Source organism: Ixodes scapularis, unplaced genomic scaffold (assembly GCF_016920785.2).
Source record: "Ixodes scapularis isolate PalLabHiFi unplaced genomic scaffold, ASM1692078v2 PGA_scaffold5__190_contigs__length_132052651, whole genome shotgun sequence".
NCBI lineage: Eukaryota > Metazoa > Arthropoda > Arachnida > Ixodida > Ixodidae > Ixodes > Ixodes scapularis.
This window is the reverse complement of record NW_024609880.1, coordinates 96462937-96482684: the sequence shown is the minus strand read 5'-3', so window position 1 is coordinate 96482684 and position 19748 is coordinate 96462937. Positions and strand designations below refer to the sequence as shown.

Below are 19748 nucleotides of genomic sequence, written 5' to 3'. Positions count from 1 at the left end.
ACTTTCCAATGGAACGAACGGTGGTTCGAAGACATGTCCCTTGCCCCATTTGGCCGAGTTCTACTTCAAGCAAGCCTTTCGCGTCTTTCCTGTCACCTTCAGATTCCTGGTGGAGTCGTGCAGGTGCCTCCTGCAGCCGTCGTTGGCCGTCGCGCAGGGGCCAAGGCTGGAAACTAGATTAGCCGCTTTTTTTCTACAATGCACTACTTTACTGACAACAGAAAACAAGTGCGCATCTAACATTACTCCTATCAAAATAATACTAATTTTACGCAGCGTTAATTTCTTCTATTATTTTTACTCCTTGAACACTGCTATCGATATTACATACTTGGTCTACCGGAGCGAGCGTAGTGTGCTCCCCGAACTCACTTCATTGGAAGTGTGTTCTTCGAGCAGGGCTGGGGATTGAGCTCAGGATCACTGGGTTCTCGAGCGCGAGCTTTCTCTCCACGTACTCCGATCAGGTGGGCGCTAGCCCACTAGGCTTCGATACCCCTTAATAAAGACACGTTAAAAAATTAACGTTTTTTTTGCAGCTCTTGAGGAGGGAGCAAGGGTGCGAAGGGGAGGGTATGCCAGCTGCTCCCCCTCCGTACCCTCCCATCCTCCTCTCCTGTTCCCATCCCACTTAGCGTAAAAATTTCGCTAAATTTAGTTGGGAAATTTTCCCGCTGAATTGACGTGGGACGTCACATGACACGTCATCTAAACTTTTAAATGTGACGTCACGTGACGTCACACGGCTAACATTTCTTCCTCTAAATTTAGCGGAAAAATTTTCCGACAAACTTAACAAAAACTTTTACCACAAAATTTAGCGTGAAAATGTTACCCTCGTGACGTCACACGTGACGACCACGTGACGTCCCGTGTGACGTCATTTTGGGAAACAGCCCTTAAAGGGGCCCTCCGGAGCTTTCTGCGATCGTCGGTTTATATTGTTATATCGCGTAGTAGGTGCAAGTTAATATGTATACAAAGTTTTAGATTACAAAACCGTTTATTAAGCAGATGGCAGAAAAAATTAATCGGGACTATTTTCTCTTGGAAGACAATCCCCCCTTCCCTGCCCATCGCTAAAACTTGACCAATGGAAATGCTGCGTCCCGCGGTGAGTGCGAACGTTATTATTGCAACACTTTTTAAGCTTGTTGTAAATTAGAGTTTGAGAAAAACGTAAACTGATTGTGCTGCGGGAAACACAGTCCGCAATTATCGCTCCAAAACCAGCAAACTATGTTTTCTCCCCGCAAGCTTGTTGCTAGGGGGTGGTGCGTCGGCGCGTCGGCTCGTCTGCTTTCCGGGGCGTCTGCAGGCGTGCGTTTGCGGGACACATGTTCCTTCTTCCCGTGGATCCCGACTCCGAAGCAAGCTTTGCGATCCTTCCACTTAACGAGTCAAACTTTTCCTTGTCATCTGTGGGATGCGACTGCGTATTGCAGTAGCAGCGCGACGGTGCAGTGCGACGAACGACGACTGCCGAGCACAAAGTCCGGGTTCCTTGACGACGGTCCGCGCGTGTTCGAGAGATTCCTCCGCGGGTCGGCAGTCGGCGGCGTTGGTGACGCGCAATGACGCCGGGATCCTTCGCTTGCTATTGGCTGACGCGTAAAGAGATGCCCCTCCCGTTTTCCGGGGTCATCTCAGAAAGGGGGGCGTGCCGGGGTCTTTGATAGCAATTTTAGTAGGGAAATCCGCCGCGCATGACCGTAATTTTATGATTTTTAGGATCCTTAGGGCCTGCAGATTGAGTTACCGCCATTAATAGACCATCGCAGAACGCTCCGGAGGGCCCCTTTAATGCAACGCGCGGTTACGCCGACGCCGCTCAACCCAGGAATGGGTGCCTAGGAGCTCTGCACTAAAACAACGTTACATTAATAAACGATTTTTATGCAAATTGGATGATTCTGATCGATCATCGCAAGCCAAGATAAAGAACGAAGCATATCCAACTTGGCGTTCCGCTTCGTTCCACCAAAGTCTACGAGGAAGCCCTGACACTGCCTAATCATATCATATCGTGTTGTCTCGAATAGTTACATGCTGAAACAAAAGTAGGCTCTATCATTCGCTGCTAACCAAGATAGCCATGAATGACTGACTTTGTCGTCGTCTTTTATCAATTCAGCGCTCCGCTAATCTTGCTTCAGATCAGTCTAAACTCATCTAATCAACTAACTAATCAGTCTACCCCACTATTTTTTTTTTTTTTTGCAATGCCATTTTTCTACATGTTATCCCTTTCACGAATTTCTTTTTCTTTATAAAATAAAACTTACGCCACGCTTTTGGTTTCTGTGTTGTTATGTTCTACTGTTGAAACACTCCTATTGATGCAACGAACTCGATCGAGCGAAGTGAGTTCGTCAAACTCACTCGAAGCCAAGTGTGTTCCTCAGGAAGCAGCCGTGTGGCACACTACAGAAAGGACACTAAGGGCGAAGTGCACTCGCTTGTAGTGACACTAAACTAGCCCGTCTGACAGGGATATAACTTTATGACGGTTGCAACCTCTGTTCCAGCACGTAGTGAAAAGTGGAGCTGCCGCGATCGCAGCCATCGTTGATGCACTGGCCATGCGGCTTCTGGCGCATTCTGAAAAGCGCTTTGAGAGTTTAGATATTTTCATAATGTTCTGATTTCTTACTGGTTTACAAATTTTATTTCATTGTTCGTGCTCTTTTGCGGTCGAAGACAACACATGTATGTTTTAGAAATACTTTTCGGTGTATGCTCTAGCAAGACACGCCTGGCAATATTGTACGACAAGCAGCGACCGTCCTCGCTGGAGAGTATACGTCAACCCAATCTCGACGCGCGGTCCAAGGTTGAGTTGGGATCCCAATTGCATGGTGTATACGGTGTGCAAGTTCGTCTACTCTTTGGGCACCTCGTGTGTTTGTTTACCCTCCAAATGCCTTCCACTTGCTGCTGTTTCTTGCACGAACTCAACCTATGATAACACGCGCTTGGATGCTCGTCATCACGTGTCTTTTTCTCTCTTTTTTTTTGTTTTTATGTAGCCCGTTATTTTTCGCGCCCTTCTTGCGTTCTGGTGCGCCAAACACGGGTTTCGGGACACTTTCTTTCCGTATACCTCGTTTCAGCTGATGTCCAGACACGGCCGAGGCTATGAGCCAATGGGAACAATCAAACAGCGTCAAAAGCTCAAATCACTGGGCCTTTTTTGTTTATGAGTGGTTAAGCGATGCTAGAACGCGTACAGAATCATGACGAAAACAATGACTTGCGCTTTTTAGACGCTGTTTGTCCGGCCCCATCAGCTCGAAGCGTCCGCCGAGTTCGCACTTAAGGTGAAACAGGGTAGAGGCTGAAAGTAGCCGATTTATCTGGCAGCCGAAAGTTTCGGTCCACGCCAAAATGGTATTATAGAAATAAAAGTCGGGGTTTATTAAACTCAAAATGTTTTTTTTTTATTGAGAATACTTTACCGGTGAAACGAAGCTCAATCCTCGTATCAACATTTCAACAAATTAAGACGCTCCAAAGTGAATTTCATATCGCCTTTTTTTTATGATGATGTATAAACCGCATGTAACCGATTTAGCGAGCAACAAGACAAGCGACGGCGACCCGCTTCGCTGTCGCTCTGTCGCGCGACGGGAGAAACCGACTAAGGCGATGAACGACGTTTTCTAGAAATCCAAAGACCGAGCTACGCGATGAACGAGTGCGAAATCTCCGTCACTCGTCGCTGACTTACGTCGCTGTCACCGTCGCTCGTCTCGTCGCTCCCTAAATCGCATACACGCGGTTCAGCATTAGCTCAGTGTACGTCTCCTAAGCGTTCTAAAAATGCCCAAAATTACGGTTATGCGTGGGTTGTTTTCTCTATTAAAACATTAGTTATGACTCCAATTTCGTATATCTTACTATTCTTTAGGCGTGTAGACCGAGTTTTTGTTAGTAAAAGGACGATCTTAAAATTAACTTTAGACACTTTTGCATAAAATTACTGTGCATCCGAACTTAAGAATATTCGAGAGAATCCTCTCAAAACGCTAGAAAGTGGGACCCCCCTTTTAGAATTCGACTGAGTCGACTTTACTCAATGCAGAAGCCTGCGTGTCACCCATAAGGAAATAAAACATAGTAATATAACGTTTTCAAAACGTGTGGTGTAATACAGAAGTCGATTTTGCTGTGATATCTTTTGTGTTTTAACTGTTGTACGCAGAAATGCAAGAAAAACCTTAATCGCATTTGAACGGGCAATCATGCCATCGTAGGAAAAAATAATCTGTTTAAAATTGGCTTGTAATAAATAGCTTGAAAGGGTTTTCACGTTTCTACCATGGACAGGGTAAGTACGCAAAAAAAAATGAAGCCATGCCAACGAGATTTCAATTGACCTTCCATTGCACTTGTCTCAACAGTTTTCTGTTCCAATTTATTTTTCTTTGCGTAGTTTAGAATTATCTTAGACGCGAAAAATAGGAATTGAACGTAACTTTTGTCGCAAAATTTATTTGCAAGTTTAGAAAAAAAAAACGCAAAAAGTAGGTAAGGTCTTTGAGGGGTTTAGTTGTTGTGGGTACTCAGTTATTGGCGTGTAACAGCAATAACTAACACTAAATTTTAAGAAAAGGGAATTTGGAACGGAGGACAAATTCCTTTTGTATAACGTTACTGATGACGGTGACTTAATGTTACGAGATTAAGGTGATCATTAACAAGCATGGTATTTGAAATCCTATAACTAACTTCAGAACTACTCAACTTAGCTGGCACATTCCATTCAGAGATGTGTTGCCCGCCTTGAAATAATGTATTAGTCTTCGCTACAACTCTGACAACAAATTTCTGCTCCGGGTCACTCTGCGGCAAATTTAAGCCATGACGACACCCACACCGAAACTGAGACGATAAGAGCGCCGGATGTCCCACCCGGAAGTGACGTCAGCCTCCGCAGCGGCCGCGGGTAGCGAGTTATCGAAATCCGGTCCAACAGTGCGGAGTTTTAGTAGACCGTTCCCACAACTCCGATGATGCACGATATCGATACGATGCACGCAAAAAGGCATCAGCGGAGTATCGGGTATCGTTATCGGCCGTATCGGAACAGTATTCTAAAAGTCCTTAATGTTGAGCTACGAGTCGTTTAATAAACGCGCAACTCCCTAATGTTTTTTTTTTTTTTTTTGCTCTTTGTGGGTATTTCTTTTTTTTTTTTTTTGGGGGGGGGGGGAGGAGGGGGGAGAGGGTATTTAGTTATGACAGATTCTAGACAACGCAACTTCGCCGTCTAATAAGGCGGAGAAGGAATTAAATTTACCGCTTCCCAGAACTGCTATAGGATATTTTGACACGGACAAGAATGGTTTAATTAAAATGTGCAAGATGAAGCGAATATTAAAAAAGTTAATTAGTGAAGTGTGGGCAATTTCCTTCCCGGAGGTCCGCCGGGGTCCAAAACGTTTTCCTGACAGAATTTTTTTATTTTTTTTTTTATTTGAGACGTTTTTCATTTCTATGTTTGCTCTGCGTCGTTGGGGAATTGCTCTCTAAGTGGCGTTACTTTTCACTCTGTTCAAATGGTTCTGAATGTACACAAAGCACAGACATAAATATTACACAACCTTATCATGTCGTGATACTAGTGTCAGCTTTCACCTAGTTGAGAATCGCCAAATTAAACACAGTTATTCATTTCCTTATTTAATTGAACTTTATTCCATTCTTTACTTTTCTTTCAAAACGAAACATGGTAGCTGAGGCAAAAAGCTGTTAGAAAGTTCAGATTGACGAGGCCCCTGCTTTAATATGGCAGTACAGGGTCAGCGACAGGAACTACTTCTTGTAATGTAGGTTATTTAACACACATATACCGAAGTGTACTTTTAGACGCACACACACACGCACAAAATCTTAACGCTTATAAATTGGTTAACAGAGCCCACAATTCAATCTATTGAAAAAATGAGTGATGCTCACATTGTAGAGGGCGGAATAAATAGACAATCAAACGTCAAATCGTGACTGCAATTTTGCCGTTCCTGCTACGAGCTTAATAGTGATGGAAGAATATATATCTGACAAACGCCATACCATAGTTGGTACGAGGCGAAGGTACAAACCAGTTTTCACATAAACGCGTGCGATGAGTGTTAGTGTTGTCTAGTAAGTTTCCAATTTGTAGAGAGTAGCTTCGCTCAATTTTCAATCCAGCTTTATATCGGGCCCTGTTCGCATCGCCTTCTCATTCGCTTCTCATGCTCTTCATGCCAGTGAGCAGGAAGTACGGCGAACATGGCCCAGTCACCTCTCAACAGAAGCGTCGTGAATTCGAACCCTGCCTTCCAATTCTTCAAATTTTTCTTTAAGGCAAATGAATTACTTTAAAGAGTGAAATAATTCGAGACATGCGGCGTACTTTAATTCGCATTGTATGTAGGATTCGGAGTTTTTGGTTTAAACCGATAAAAACCAATAAAGTACGCCAAATTCATTTTTGGAAATTCGGTTTTAACCAAAAAAAAAGGTCAGTTTGTATGTTCGGCGTTTTTTGATTAAACCGATTCGTTTTTTTTTAAATTTGGTTGAAACAAAAAAAAAATTTAGTTTTTTAGAGCCGCGTCGAGGTGGGTGGGGGAGGGGGGGGAAGGAGAGAGAGGGCTTTGCAAGGTTTGACATTGTGTGACGTCTTTGTGTTTGCCCTTTTCCAAGGTTCAACATGCAACAAAAGAGGTCTTGGATTGGACTTTGCGGGACATCTGTGTCCTTTCTGTGATCGGGCTTAGTTTGCCAAGTTTCTGGTCCTAAAAAAAAGTTCGGGTGTCATGCACTTCAGGGGACATTGAGGAAAGCCGTTAATACCTTTATTAACACCCTCACTCAAACTTCCCTGTGGTTGAAAGCATAAATACAATAAATTGTTTTTGGCCATTCCGCTAGTTCCTGTACGGTCATCACCTCAGTCAGTCACGTCGTCAGAATGGGAAGGAAAAAGAAGCGCGCTGAAGATTATGGCCGCGAATTCCGCGATTTTGAGGTGTCTCCTGACGGAAGTTGTAGCGAATGCCACGTATATACCTTTGAGTGATCACAAATATCACAGCTACAAGGATCATCTGATCCGGTGTCCGATGGTGTTTTTTTAATACTCTAAATGACTTATTTTTCGCGGGCTCAATATTTCGCGATTTAGGTCAAAGCCGAAGTTTTGGAATAATTCGCCAGTTCTAATTTTCGCGACCCGGTGGGATCTCGCTATAGATTCCATTGTGTTTACATTTTACCGGAATTGTTCGCTGGTCCTATTTTTCGCGAATTGTAGGCGTTTCGCGAAATTCGCGAAAATTTGGTCCCCGCAAAAATTAAGTCGTTTACAGTATTCACCGAAAAAAAAATGGCGAATATTTTTTGGGAAGAAATTTAAACCGAAAAAAAAAATTTAATTTTAAAATAAACACCGAAAAAAGTACGCCGAATTTTGAAAAATAAAAACCAAAAACGCGGTACCCTAGTTATATGTAATGTTTTTCGACCACTTTTATACCACGCATGTCGTTACGTTTCACGGGAGCTTTGTGTGTTGTTTAATATACCCGTACGGGCCCATGTGGCTGTGACGCCATGACCCTATCGACCAATCAGGACCTTCCCTTCACAACGCTGCCGACGCCGGCTTTCTGCGATACGAGCTCTTAACGCTGTCGTGTTAAATTATCCGCTTGATAAAAGTTGGGAATATTAAGCAGTGCCTAGGTAGTGCGCCTACTGCCATTCTGGATTTTTGATGTAAACTCTACGGGGTCAGTCAACAATAAAGTGTCTGCAAAGATAACAACCAATATTTCTAATGTTTTCAATACTACGATTACGTCGCCAGCGAAAGTGATATTTAAGTCATTTTGAACTTTCATGTTTTTGGTGCGGAATAACATACATTTGCATTTGTTTGCGTTAATGTTTAACCTATTTACACCAGTCTAGAGACATATTTGGGAAAGCATACGGTTTGCTGTAAATTAATTTTATGCATGTGTAACCCGTAAACAAAATGTTGTGTAATCAGCGTAGGCGATTACTTTACAATCAGAAACAGAGTACTTGATATTATTAATAAATAGAATAGTAGTGGACCTAATACGCTCCCTTGAGGTACTCCTGTTTTACCTATTTTATGCACGATAATGAATCGCTGATTTTGAATTAATTCTTTGCGATCAGCCAGGCAGCAGTTAAATAATTTAGGCGCAGTGACCCGAATACCGTATCATTGTAATTTTCGCTAAAATAGTGATTAGGTCAAACGCTTTAGGAATATATTATATATATATATATATATATATATATATATATATATATATATATATATATATATACGTTCCAATCGTTTACATCGTCCCATTTACTGCTTTTGTACACCTAAAAGCTGAAAAAAGTTGACGTAACGTCTCGCTCATCTGTTGGACCTAAAAGAATTGAATGTGCTCACTAATATTCTTGCAAGGGCCTTGTTCATTTGACAGATCCGGAGTACTGTCAACTAGGTTTACCAAATTAAAGGTGTCTGCGAGAGCCGTACCAGACAATTCTTGCCAAGATGCATAATTTTGAATAAACGAGGTTTTAAGTCGTATGGTTTTAAGTCACGGTTAATATTTTTTTTCTTTTTTTCTCCGGTTAGCTTTTTTTTGTTTGTATATTACCAAACATGTCGTTGCAATGGTATTCTATTTTAGCTTTTTTTTCCACAGAGAGTTCCGTTTGTTTCTATATACCTTAAACTTGGCTAAGTCATCAGCGTCTTTAGATTGAAGAAATTTAGTATAAAACATTCTTTTATATTTTTTAAAGAAATAGTGGGAGACCCGGGATTTTTTAGTTCTTTTCTTAGGCCTAATGAGCCTATGGGGAAAACTGTTGTTATCACTTATAAGTATCTTGGAATGTTTCCAGAAATGCTTCATAAGCTGCCCAGGGGAGTTATTTAGATAAACATTGTCCCGATTAGTTGTTTCGATGGAGTTTCGAAACGACTGAAGTTTTTCTGGCGTGATAATGCGTAGCCTAAACCCTTCACGTTTTTGTTTGTAAGTTGAAAGGTGTGCACTTGTGAGAAGAAATATCGATAAATGGTTACTCATGTTGCAGACAACTACGCCTGAAGCAGATATATCTTCGTGTGAACAGTTTGTAACAAAGTAATCGAGCAAGGTTGAGCCTTTATCTGCTCTTCTTGTTTCTCCAGTAGCAGTGCATTCGAAACCATTTGATTCAGTAACTGACAACTGTAAACAGGTCATTGCGCGCAGTGAACGTTTTTAACAAGTCAATATTCAAATCTTCCCCCAACAGGAGGGTCCTAGTTATTCTCACTGATATAACTAAGTAACGTTTCAAAAGCAGAATGAAAATTGCTTGCATTTCCAGACAGACGAGATATACTACACTAGAAACACTTTTTTGGCTGAGTAGCGACACTGATTATTAAAACTCGTTCAGTTCTGTCACCTTCAGAAAAATACTGTAAGTTAGAGATTGATTAATAAGCATTCAAACACCACCACCTTTCCTACAGTCTCGTCGAAAAGTAAAAAAAGAATGGTAATTAAGTATATCAAAGGTACTTGTGTCAGAAGTACACCACGTTTCAAAGAATGTCCCTACACTAAAAGAAGACTGCGTGGTATTGAGGTGTATTTCAAGATCACTAATATTTGATTGCATTGAAAGGAAATTCATGCGAAAAAATATAGCGCAGTGTTTTTTCTGTTATATACTGCAGAAGAAAACTCTTCTGCTGTACGACTTAAATTACGCGACGGCAAATTTTCCAACACAAAAAGAAATTGATGTGGCATTTGTTTTCATTGTTTCTGCTTACTTTTACCGTATCAGCGCCAGGTCATCTTCGCACTCAACCTTAACAGCACGATCGCCTGTAGCTTGGTGACTCACTATAAAAGCAAATTAAACCCGACGTTTAGAATATAAGATGTTCTAGTACGCTTGCTGACTGAACATAGATGGATTAAAACAAATGTTCGGCGTGTAGCATGCACACCATCTCTTTTAAAAAGCCTCATTCTCAGCTTGTTTTCTGCGCAATTTAAAAAAAAAATCCAACAAATCTTATTCGCTAAACCAACAGTAAAATTTAATATATAAATGAAGGCGCTTGAAGAGATGGGCAAAACCACCAGTGTCACATAAAGACACGGATTTCATTATGATAAAAAATATCCAATCTTGCCATCGCTTCGACTAGGTATCAGAGTGTTTTCAGTCAAAACAACATCGCGAGTTTGTCTGAGGATTCTTCGGCAACCTCTGTAAGTCATACTTATTGGGCATGTTTGACCCTGCGCAACCCGCGCAACGTAAACACTGCGTGACGCTATGAGCCTTTCAGCGTAAACAAAAATACAGAACGGCAGCCCTTCGCAACTAAATATAGGGAAAGTATGATGCATTTTATAGTTATGTTGGTGCCTCTCAATGTGGTATATTATAATAAGTATTCATCACTTAACTGATCACAATTCAGGAGCTTCTGAAGAGATTCATTTATTTAAAAGGGTGCTCCACTCCACCTTAGTGCGTTTTTTCTTTCCTTAATTTTTTTTTTCATTGACGTGATTTGAAAACATTCATCCTTTTTCCACTCAGGTTACAGGCTGTGCGCGTGAGCTCAATCTTTTCATGAAATGTATCATCGTGAGCGGCATATATAACAAACTGACCAACAGAAATGCAACCTACAACGTCTCAACGGGGATTTCGACTCTCCTTCAAGATGACGTGTCTCTTCTTATCTGTGTAGATACCCCAATATCATAAAATGACCATCAACTGAACGTCAAAGCAAATAACTAATAACAAAAGTGCCGACATTTTTTTTAATCGAACTACTACCTTTTTGTTCCATTTTCTGCAGGCCACATTTTCATGTGGCCTGCAGGTTTCTCCTGCAGGCCACATGGGTAATAATATGTTAGGGTCCATGTCATATGTTTCCACAATTTCTGAATGGAGGGCTCTGCCCTGTGCCGCCGCGCGAGATTAAAAAAGTACTGATACGAAACTGGTGTTCTCTAAAATCATTCCTAGTCTTGAAAGACGTATTTTACAACTTCACAATACCGTAGATGAAGGCATATCCTTTGCATTTTATTTTTCGCTTGAAAAGGTTTAGCGGTTCTTGTTCAAGTTTTACTCAATACTCGCAACGCAAAAAGAAAGCGGGTCAATTTTAGAAATGTATTTGTGATACTTTCATTGCGCGTTTTGGCTACCACCTTGAGAGTATTCAACAAATCAGAAAATACTTCATTTTATTTTATCATATCAGCAGATTTTAGGCAATTCTGATGTGGAACTTCAAATTTATATGCCTGCCCATTTTAGTAAGGTGTCAAAACAACATTGTCGCCAAAGAGAGAATTTGCTAAAAACCGTACACTGTCAAAATAGCAAGCATGTCTGTGTGGCGTTCGAACAATGTGCTTCAAAACAAACATTCTGAATTGTTTTTAGCTTTAAAACATGTCTGATATTGACGACTATCCAAAAGCCTTGCCTAAACTTACGGGAGGAATGTAATGTTTATCGCCACGCATATCATTCAGGTTCAAAATGTCACGCGCCTTATTGTAACCTGGGTCGCTTATCAGGTCTCTGAAAAGGACTTTACAAAAGGCATGATTTTGTGGAGAAGACGCGAAACGCTAGGACGTAAGGACAGAACGAGCGGGTTGGTATGGATAGTTAAACTTGAGGAAGAAAACAAGAAGGGACGCTAGAATGGTTGCTAGGACGAGAAGGGTCGCAAGGACGTGGATGGGTATATCAAACTGTATTCAAAACTTTGTCTTATGTTTCTTTTGGTCAATCTTTTTTTTTTCTATCACTCTATATCTTGGTTGAATAAATTAAATTTAATTATTTTCAATTGTTAAATACTCCATCGAATGCATGGCATACCAATGGTGATGCATAAAAACCCCTGGTGAAAATGGCTTTGATCTGGCGTCAAACTTAAATGCTGGAGGACAGCTGTGAGCCTTTAACCTAAAGAGATACACCAAGTACCGTCATCCGTTGATCATGCTGCTAGCGCTCCCATTCAATGCGGGCTATATACGTCGCCCCTTTGGATCACGGCGTATTCCACATGCGAATATATGGGCTCTTTATTGGCCTGCAATGACCACTGGCGACGCGAAGCTGTTTGCCAGCGCCCTGCGATTGGTCAACAGTATCGACCGTCAACCCGCAACCGTAAACCCACCGCTTTGACAACAACGAACTGCCATTTTTGGGGGTCAAGAACATCCCATCTTGCACCAACTTGTTAGTCATTGCACTATAAATGACATCTAACAGTAGTATACTCCTTCCTGCTCAACCGAAAATTAAAGTGATGGCAACATCAACAAAAATTAACATAGGTTTGCATTTCTGACGCCGCACTCGGTTGACGTAGCCGAGAGCTGTGTCAACGTTCGGCTTGGGCTCGTGTTCAATCCAGAGACGCTCCAATTGAACACGAGTAGTGTTAAATTGAAATACATTTGAAATTCAATTGGCAGAAAACCTCAAGGACTCAATCCACACGCCTTGCTTCAGGAAACACTGAGCTTTATGGCAAACAAGCAAGACGACGGGCCCCCACACGGAGCGCAAGTTCGTTTGCAGTGGTTGTCATGACGTCAGAGCTCCGAGCTCTGCTTGGCTCTGATTGAAGGATAGTGGGTAGACCTCATAGCAAGCTGCCTCAAGGGCTACCCGCTATCCTTCAATCAGAGTCAACCAGAGCTTGACGTTCTGACGTCATCATAACCACCCGGCAGAAAAAGCAGATGAACGTGCGGCTCCGCATTCACACCTTTGCAACTATATAAACAAGGCGCAAAACGCTGAGTCACAGTTTCAGCCGCGGTTTTGCGGCTCTTCCGCCCCGCTGTGTCGGCTTTGGCGAAACACTACCCTCCTCTCTTTCACGATTTTCTCTTTCATCATCTATTATCCCCTAAACCTTCTCCCCTAATTAACAATGACCGTTCGGCCCCTGGCTGCAACTCTCACGTTAGAATTTCCTCTTTTGCAAGTCTTCTCTTTCTCTCTCTCTCTCTCTCTCTCAGTCACAGCGCTGTGGACACGTGTGCGGAGCACATGATATTCCGCTGAAAAGAGCTATACTGCTTATGCCCAGATGTTCCACAACCAAGCAGGCAAGGATGGCAGCGCGTAGAATTTTATTACAGGATTGGTGTATAGTTCGTTCTCCTCACAAACGCTCAGTGGAACAGACCCTCTCACCATCGGCGGTTGCCATTTATTGGGCACGAAGCGTCTTATTGGATCCGAGTTCTAGCCAATTTCTGACAATGCACTGGTTTCCGATACAACGTGACTCAGATGAGCCCAATTTCAGCGAAACTTAACGCGACCCTTTCTGTCTAATAAGAGCCAGAATACGTGATCTAACCGCGACATATAATTGACGCATCACTTACTGAATGGCGCGTAGACTCTTGAAAGGGGTCAATTCATCCAGCGCTTCATTTAGGCGAGGTTATTGTATTCACTCTAAATGTCTTTAATATAATAAAGGGCAAGACAGAGACATGTAGTGAAATCAAAACGTACGTGAGTCTACTTCCGTTCTTGAAAGACAAGTTTGCCATGTACTTGTAGCACCGGGCGCAGGAAATTTGGTTGAAGGTCGCCTGGGAGACGTACAGCTGGTTCTCCATTCTGCAGGACCCCGGAAACTTCTTTGGAGAGGGTCGTTGACCCAAAGCACCGCCGGCGAGCAACTAAAAAAAAAAAGAAAAACAGTGTCGTCATGTATATACTTTTTCGGGGTTAGAAAACTCACTATAAAATATTCAACGCTCCTAAATTCCTGAAATTCACTTGAGGGAGCGAATCGCCGCCATTTTCAAAGAGAGCTTGTCGAACAACGAGGCTGAAAACATGATTAAACCTATAAGAACAGTCTGCACTGCGACACGGAACACATGACACGAGCACATGAACCGACATGCTCCGTGTTTCAACGCAGACGTTTTTTTTTTAGTTTTTTTTTTAGGTCTAGTCATATTGCGATTTTTGTTATTCGCCGAGCTTCCTGTGTATATTGCAGTGGTTCGCTAACCCCAAGTGCTTTGATGGAAGGTTGACTCACCAGATTTCTTAGAGTGTGCGTCACAATGATGAACCGGCATACTTAGACTACAGTTAGAATGTACATATAATTAAACGAACTGTACGACGCATATAGTGAAGAAAATCTGTAACATCAATGTAGCCATTTAAAAGAAATTTGTGTTAAAGCGATCGGTTTAAATGGGGTCTTCCTTGGTAGTGTTCGGTGTTGGTCGTACCGTAGCAAGGCCATATGATAGAGTCAGCAGCAGAGCGCAGATGTTGGTTTGACGTCATGGTGCGTGCGACAATGGCGTTGCTCCGAGCGGAGAAGGAAAGAAAGGGAGGGAAAGCGGTGCGCTAACACAAGTGTTGTAGGGAACCGCGTTCTTTCAAGGAGGAACGAGTGAAAGCTGTCGTTCGATTTCGCATCGGTGGACCTGGAACGGGAACTCGTTACATTTTTACTGGAACGGAAAAAGGAAAGGTGTTCCTATTTTTTGTACAGTTGGGCAATTTTTATTTTATTTATAATATGAAAATTCTCAAAGTATAAAAACAATATCGTTTCAAAGAGAAGAATCTCATTAACTTTTTGGTTATTTATATTAGGGTTTATTTTGTGTGGTCCTCGCATGGTAACAGTCGGGTGCGGGAGAGCTAGTGAACATTGATTCTCTTTTCAGTGCTCGAGACTGCAGCAAAAAAAGAAAAATTCTCAGTCACAGGAAAAGACACAGAAAGGGGGACGTTTCAAACTCGGCTACTTTTCTCGCTTCCACAAATCCTGCTATACCGAGAAATCTAAGGCCGACTACAGCCATCACTGAACTTCCTCAAACAGGCCCACAGTTACAACAAAAGAACAAATTACCAGACGTCGAACGAGCCCTTGTATCTCGAACATTGGTCGCTTAAAAACTACATAAAAATTAACCTTTATTCCTTTTCTCCTTGTCCCCCACCTACAAACTAAACAACGAATCCAACCTTCACGAAGACGGACTTGTAGTTTTTAAGACTGACCTTTCAAACGCCCAGCCCTTTCCTCCACTTCCTCACCGTGCGGACAGCAATATCGAGAAGCAAGTGTTGTTAAGTTCGAACACGGACATTTATAGGTTTAAACGTGTGAGATTGTTGCAAAACGCTCATGCAATGTGGGGTAACAGTACATTTGGCTCCTCTGAATCGCCCATCACAAACATGAATTCTGTTAAAAGCTGATATTTTGTAAGGTGAATATATCGACAAGTCAAACCCTGCTTCCGCTTGTTTTCATCTCCTGGTGCCCTTCCATCAAGGCATTCAAATTCGTATGTTGCCAATTTAATTGAATGGATTAAAAAAACTTTACTCGATCTAACTATATAGGTAATTGATCAGCAAAATACAAATGTAACGTGTATGTAACGATTCGTTCCATTTTTCTTCACTGTAACGGCAACGAGTTCCTTTTTCAGATATGTAACTTGTAACGATAATACGTCCCAAAAATCAGAAGGAACGAGGCACGAGCTTTCGTTCATTTTCTTTAGGAACGTGTACAGCACTATCTAACACTCACTCCTCCCTCCCGCCCCTTCTCAGCGTAGGAACGGGGGCTGCGTAGCGGGGTAGGAACAGCGCATTAGTGGAATGATCTAGTAGGAGCGTAAACCTTTCAATTAGTGCTGCTCGTTAAGAAAGATCCATTGTTAATGCACCTACATTGCATTTAACAAAATTTATCTGCAGAATAGAAAATATGTTTTATTTAAGTCAAATAAGTGAGATTTAATTGTTTTAATTCAAAGTTATTTGATTTAAGTCAGTCTCGCTTAGCATGAGATTTATTCTCAGATTCATATAAATCACTGCAGCTGGAAAATAGTGACTCTATATCACTACATGTATTTCTAAACATAGAAGATTGATTGATCTATCCGTCGAATCATTGATGACAATGGGAGAGAAAGAATTACTGCAAATGTAAGGTACAGTTTAATTATCAACTTTCTTTGTATCTAACACTGACCTAAAGAAAAAGAAAGCTTGATTTTTGTAGTTGCTTGGAAGCGTTATTTTCTTTTCTTTGACGTTATAATTTGCTCTCAATAAAAAAAAATACTTTTCTTTTTTTGTTTTTTTTTTTGTTCTGATTTTCTTACATTAGTACATTATGTTACGGAAATACAAGGTGGAAGGTGGAAATAAGATGAACTGAATGCTCCGATTAGCTCAGAAGTATTTAGGTGCTTTCTTTTCGTGTTCATCATGATATAAATCTGTCTTGCTTGGTGATTCTTTGATTTTAATACAAAACAAATGCACATAAAAAGGATAAAATAATATACCGACTGTAACCCAAAACTACGTTTGTTTCATTGTATATATAGGGTGGTTCAAGTCACCAGGCTCGATCTAAAATGAAACGTAAAAATCGACGCCTGCACGTAGCCATCTGAACTTTTCGTCAAAGGTGTAATTTACAGGTCGGTTTTTTCTTGTAAAATTACAAACCGTAGTTTTCGTTTAGTAAAAAATAGAGCCAAGAAACTTGCCAGGGTCTACGGCGGGCGGCGAATTAGACGACCAAGTCCAGTGGCGGGGAGTGTTTAACGTTCGTATTGATAGATGGCGTCGGGAGCAGCGCCTGAAGGTGCGGCCCACCAGCGAAAGATAGCAGACGACACGCAGACGAAATCCGTTAGCAGTTATAGCGCCGCCTTTATGCAGACGCGTTTTTTTTCATTAAGTTTTGCTTTTGTTGTTCGCATTTATTTTTTAACCGAAGGTACATTTCAGAAGGGTTATATTCATTTTAATAAACCACGGTGGTCGCGAGCCGTCGCGATGAGGAGGTAGCGCCATCTATCAGTACGAACTCCAAACACACCTCGCTACTGGACCCCTGTCGTCTGCGTTGCTGCCCACCGTAGACCCTGGCAAGTTTCTTGGCCTCATTTCTTACGGAAAGAAAGCTACGCTTTGTAATTTTACAAGAAAAAACCGACCTGTGAATTACACCTTTGACAAAAAGTTTAGATTGCTACGTGCAGGTGTCGATTTGTAATGTCCTTTTTAGATGGAGCCTGGGGACTTGAACCACCCTATATATATATATTTTTTTTTTTGATGGAAAGATCTGATAGTAGTTATCATTGCAAAACTGGTCTGACTTAAATCACGATTTAAATCATAATCTAAACAATAATGTAAATCACCTTGATTTTTAATATAAACCCTGCTTCTTGCCGCACGATTTTTTATAGTATTAAGATTATTTTCCAATGCATTTACAACCGGGAGGACCTAGGGTTCCTTCACGAGGACCTCGGGAGGACCTCGGGTACCTTCGGTGACCTCGGGGAGGGGGGGGGGGGGGGGGGCATGCCACGTGACCCCCCCCCCCCCCCCTAAGTACCCTTCCCTACTCCTCCTCAAGAACTGCGCTCTTATTCGGCGTTACAAGAAGTTTTATACGGCTTTCACTTTTTTAAAGCGTCCATCATTGCCCTTCCCCTATCCACCTCTCTTCCCCAAAGCGTGAAAGTTAGACAGCCTTAAGCGAAATGTGAACTTTCATATTTTCAATATACTCTTTTATAAAACGAATCTCCGTCACTCTGACCATTCTAAAACCCAACCGCTAATGTAAGCCTGATACACATACCAGCGCACAAGGTGCGCTGGTAAAACTGGTGGTTAATTAGATGGTCGTTCCATCCCTTCCGTTCCATCAAAAGAGAAAGTAAAATATCCTCGGGTTAACATGCAAACTTTCACAACTTCAAACGAACCTATTTATCTTTTTTTTTTTTCCAAAGTCGGTGCCTTTCTTCTATTATACTAATACCAACTCTCTAATTAAGCATGCGACAGCCGCAGTTCGCAAACTGGAAGTTCCAATGACGCCGGTATCCTTCCAGTAGCCAGTGGATAATGCGTTCTGAAAGAGCGAAAGTAGTGTTTATATACACCGCTGGTCGTTGTACGCTGTCACGGCACTCGAAATCGTGGCAGTCTCATTGCATTCATTAGCTCTGCTGCAGATATAAACTTCCTTGAACATCGTTAGAGTACAATAGCATTTAGAAAGGCCACTGAAGATAAACACTTCGGAGTTCTGCTTGGCGGTGAAACAATACTTTCTGATATTATCTTAAAATCAAGACGTTCATCTTCGTATAGTCCTTGCTTAAGGTCATTGGTAACAACTGCCAGTATGCTAATTTTAATAACTTTAAATAATTATATGCTTGGGATCCGCCCCGTCCTGAGCTTCTTAAGTTGTCGGTCAGTATAAGCAATGCTAGAAAGTCACTTACAAGCGTACAAAGGAAACATAAACCCCAAAGGCAATCAAAATCCAGCCTCTTTCTTTCAACCCGGAACACTTCGGCGCTTCTTTTGTGCATTTTTATAGCACGTACATTCAGGCTCTCGCTGTTATGTTCTCTATTGGTAGATTTCTGTCTTCTCCGAGGGTGGTGTACACAGCATGCAGTATTTCGTAAAAGGCTGTTTGGAAAACTGGTAGTTGGCTCGCTATTCTTGTTCGCCATGTTTCTCTTGGTTTCTGTGCGTTCGCCGACTCCCCACCGCCCTCATCTTAAAGAATATGAAAAATAAATCCTTTCTTCGTCGTAAAATTACAGCAATGACAAATTCTACGGAATAGGGTACACTCTAGAGGAACAAATACAGGCACTCCTAGTTTCTCGTGGGCCACTCAGGAAACCGAACACAGGGCTAAAAAAATGTTAAGAAGTGCGCTTCTCTATTCACGAATTCTCGAAGAGATCCCAATTCTTACTGGGTTCTGCTCCACCGGGCGTAAATTTCACGGTGGCAGCATCGCCTTTGCCCCGGTAACAAAAAAAAAAAAAAAGCGTCCCGTGAAGCTCTTTGAGGCAATTACAATGAGGGCTCGAGATCTCCATGGAAGGTTTTCGTCGTACTTATTGAAGTTAAGTTGGAACAGCGGGCGTTTCACCTTAGGATAGACCGCAGGAGACACTATGTGCCATCCTGGCCAATCCAACGCTGTGATCATGTCACGTGACTAAGCACTCCGCAGTGCCTCATGAAGGTCACGTAATACACACGCTGCAATTGGACTGGCTTCGAGGAGTCGATAGCCTCCTCTTCGGTTCATCGTAACGTCAAACGAAGCGTGGAAACAAATAGTCTCCTTGAAGCCCCAGAATGGCGGCGGACGATTCGAAAGGACATAGCTCTTAAGATTCTGGGTATAGTAGTGAACCAACGGATGTCGTTCTGGAAGTGCCATCAGCTTCCAACTTGGCTTTTGTAAGGACACACGCAAATCACCGTAATCTACTGTAGTGTATTTTTGCGCATCCGTAGAAAGTTCGGACTCAATCTGTACTTACTGCACTGAAGATCAGGTAGCGGAAGGGATGGCGCAGTGGCATTTCTTTTCTTCTGCAGATGTGACTTCAAGTGGAGTCAAAGCAGCCCGTTGCCCATATTCATGTGACGGCGACACTGAAAAACAAAGACAAGAAAAAATTCTGCGTGAGGACCGGGAGGATGGACGCAAACTCCAGTACGTCAGAAAACCTTGGAGCGCGCGAGCATGACTATATTTATATATTTATTTATATTGAATATAA

At 42.0% G+C, this 19748-nt stretch overlaps 1 protein-coding gene across 1 annotated transcript in view; it reads right to left on the bottom strand.

The window, feature by feature from the left end:
* Positions 1 to 19547, bottom strand: part of LOC8027468 (calcitonin gene-related peptide type 1 receptor) — a 62341-nt gene extending 42794 nt beyond the window's left edge. Inside the window, exons 1-2 of the mRNA XM_042293913.1 lie at positions 19506 to 19547; positions 13627 to 13796 (exon numbers count right to left, since the gene is read on the bottom strand). Of these exons, the coding sequence (XP_042149847.1) occupies positions 13627 to 13796; positions 19506 to 19547 (212 nt within the window). The remainder of the gene's footprint in view (positions 1 to 13626; positions 13797 to 19505) is intronic.
* Positions 19548 to 19748: the final 201 nt, after the last annotated feature.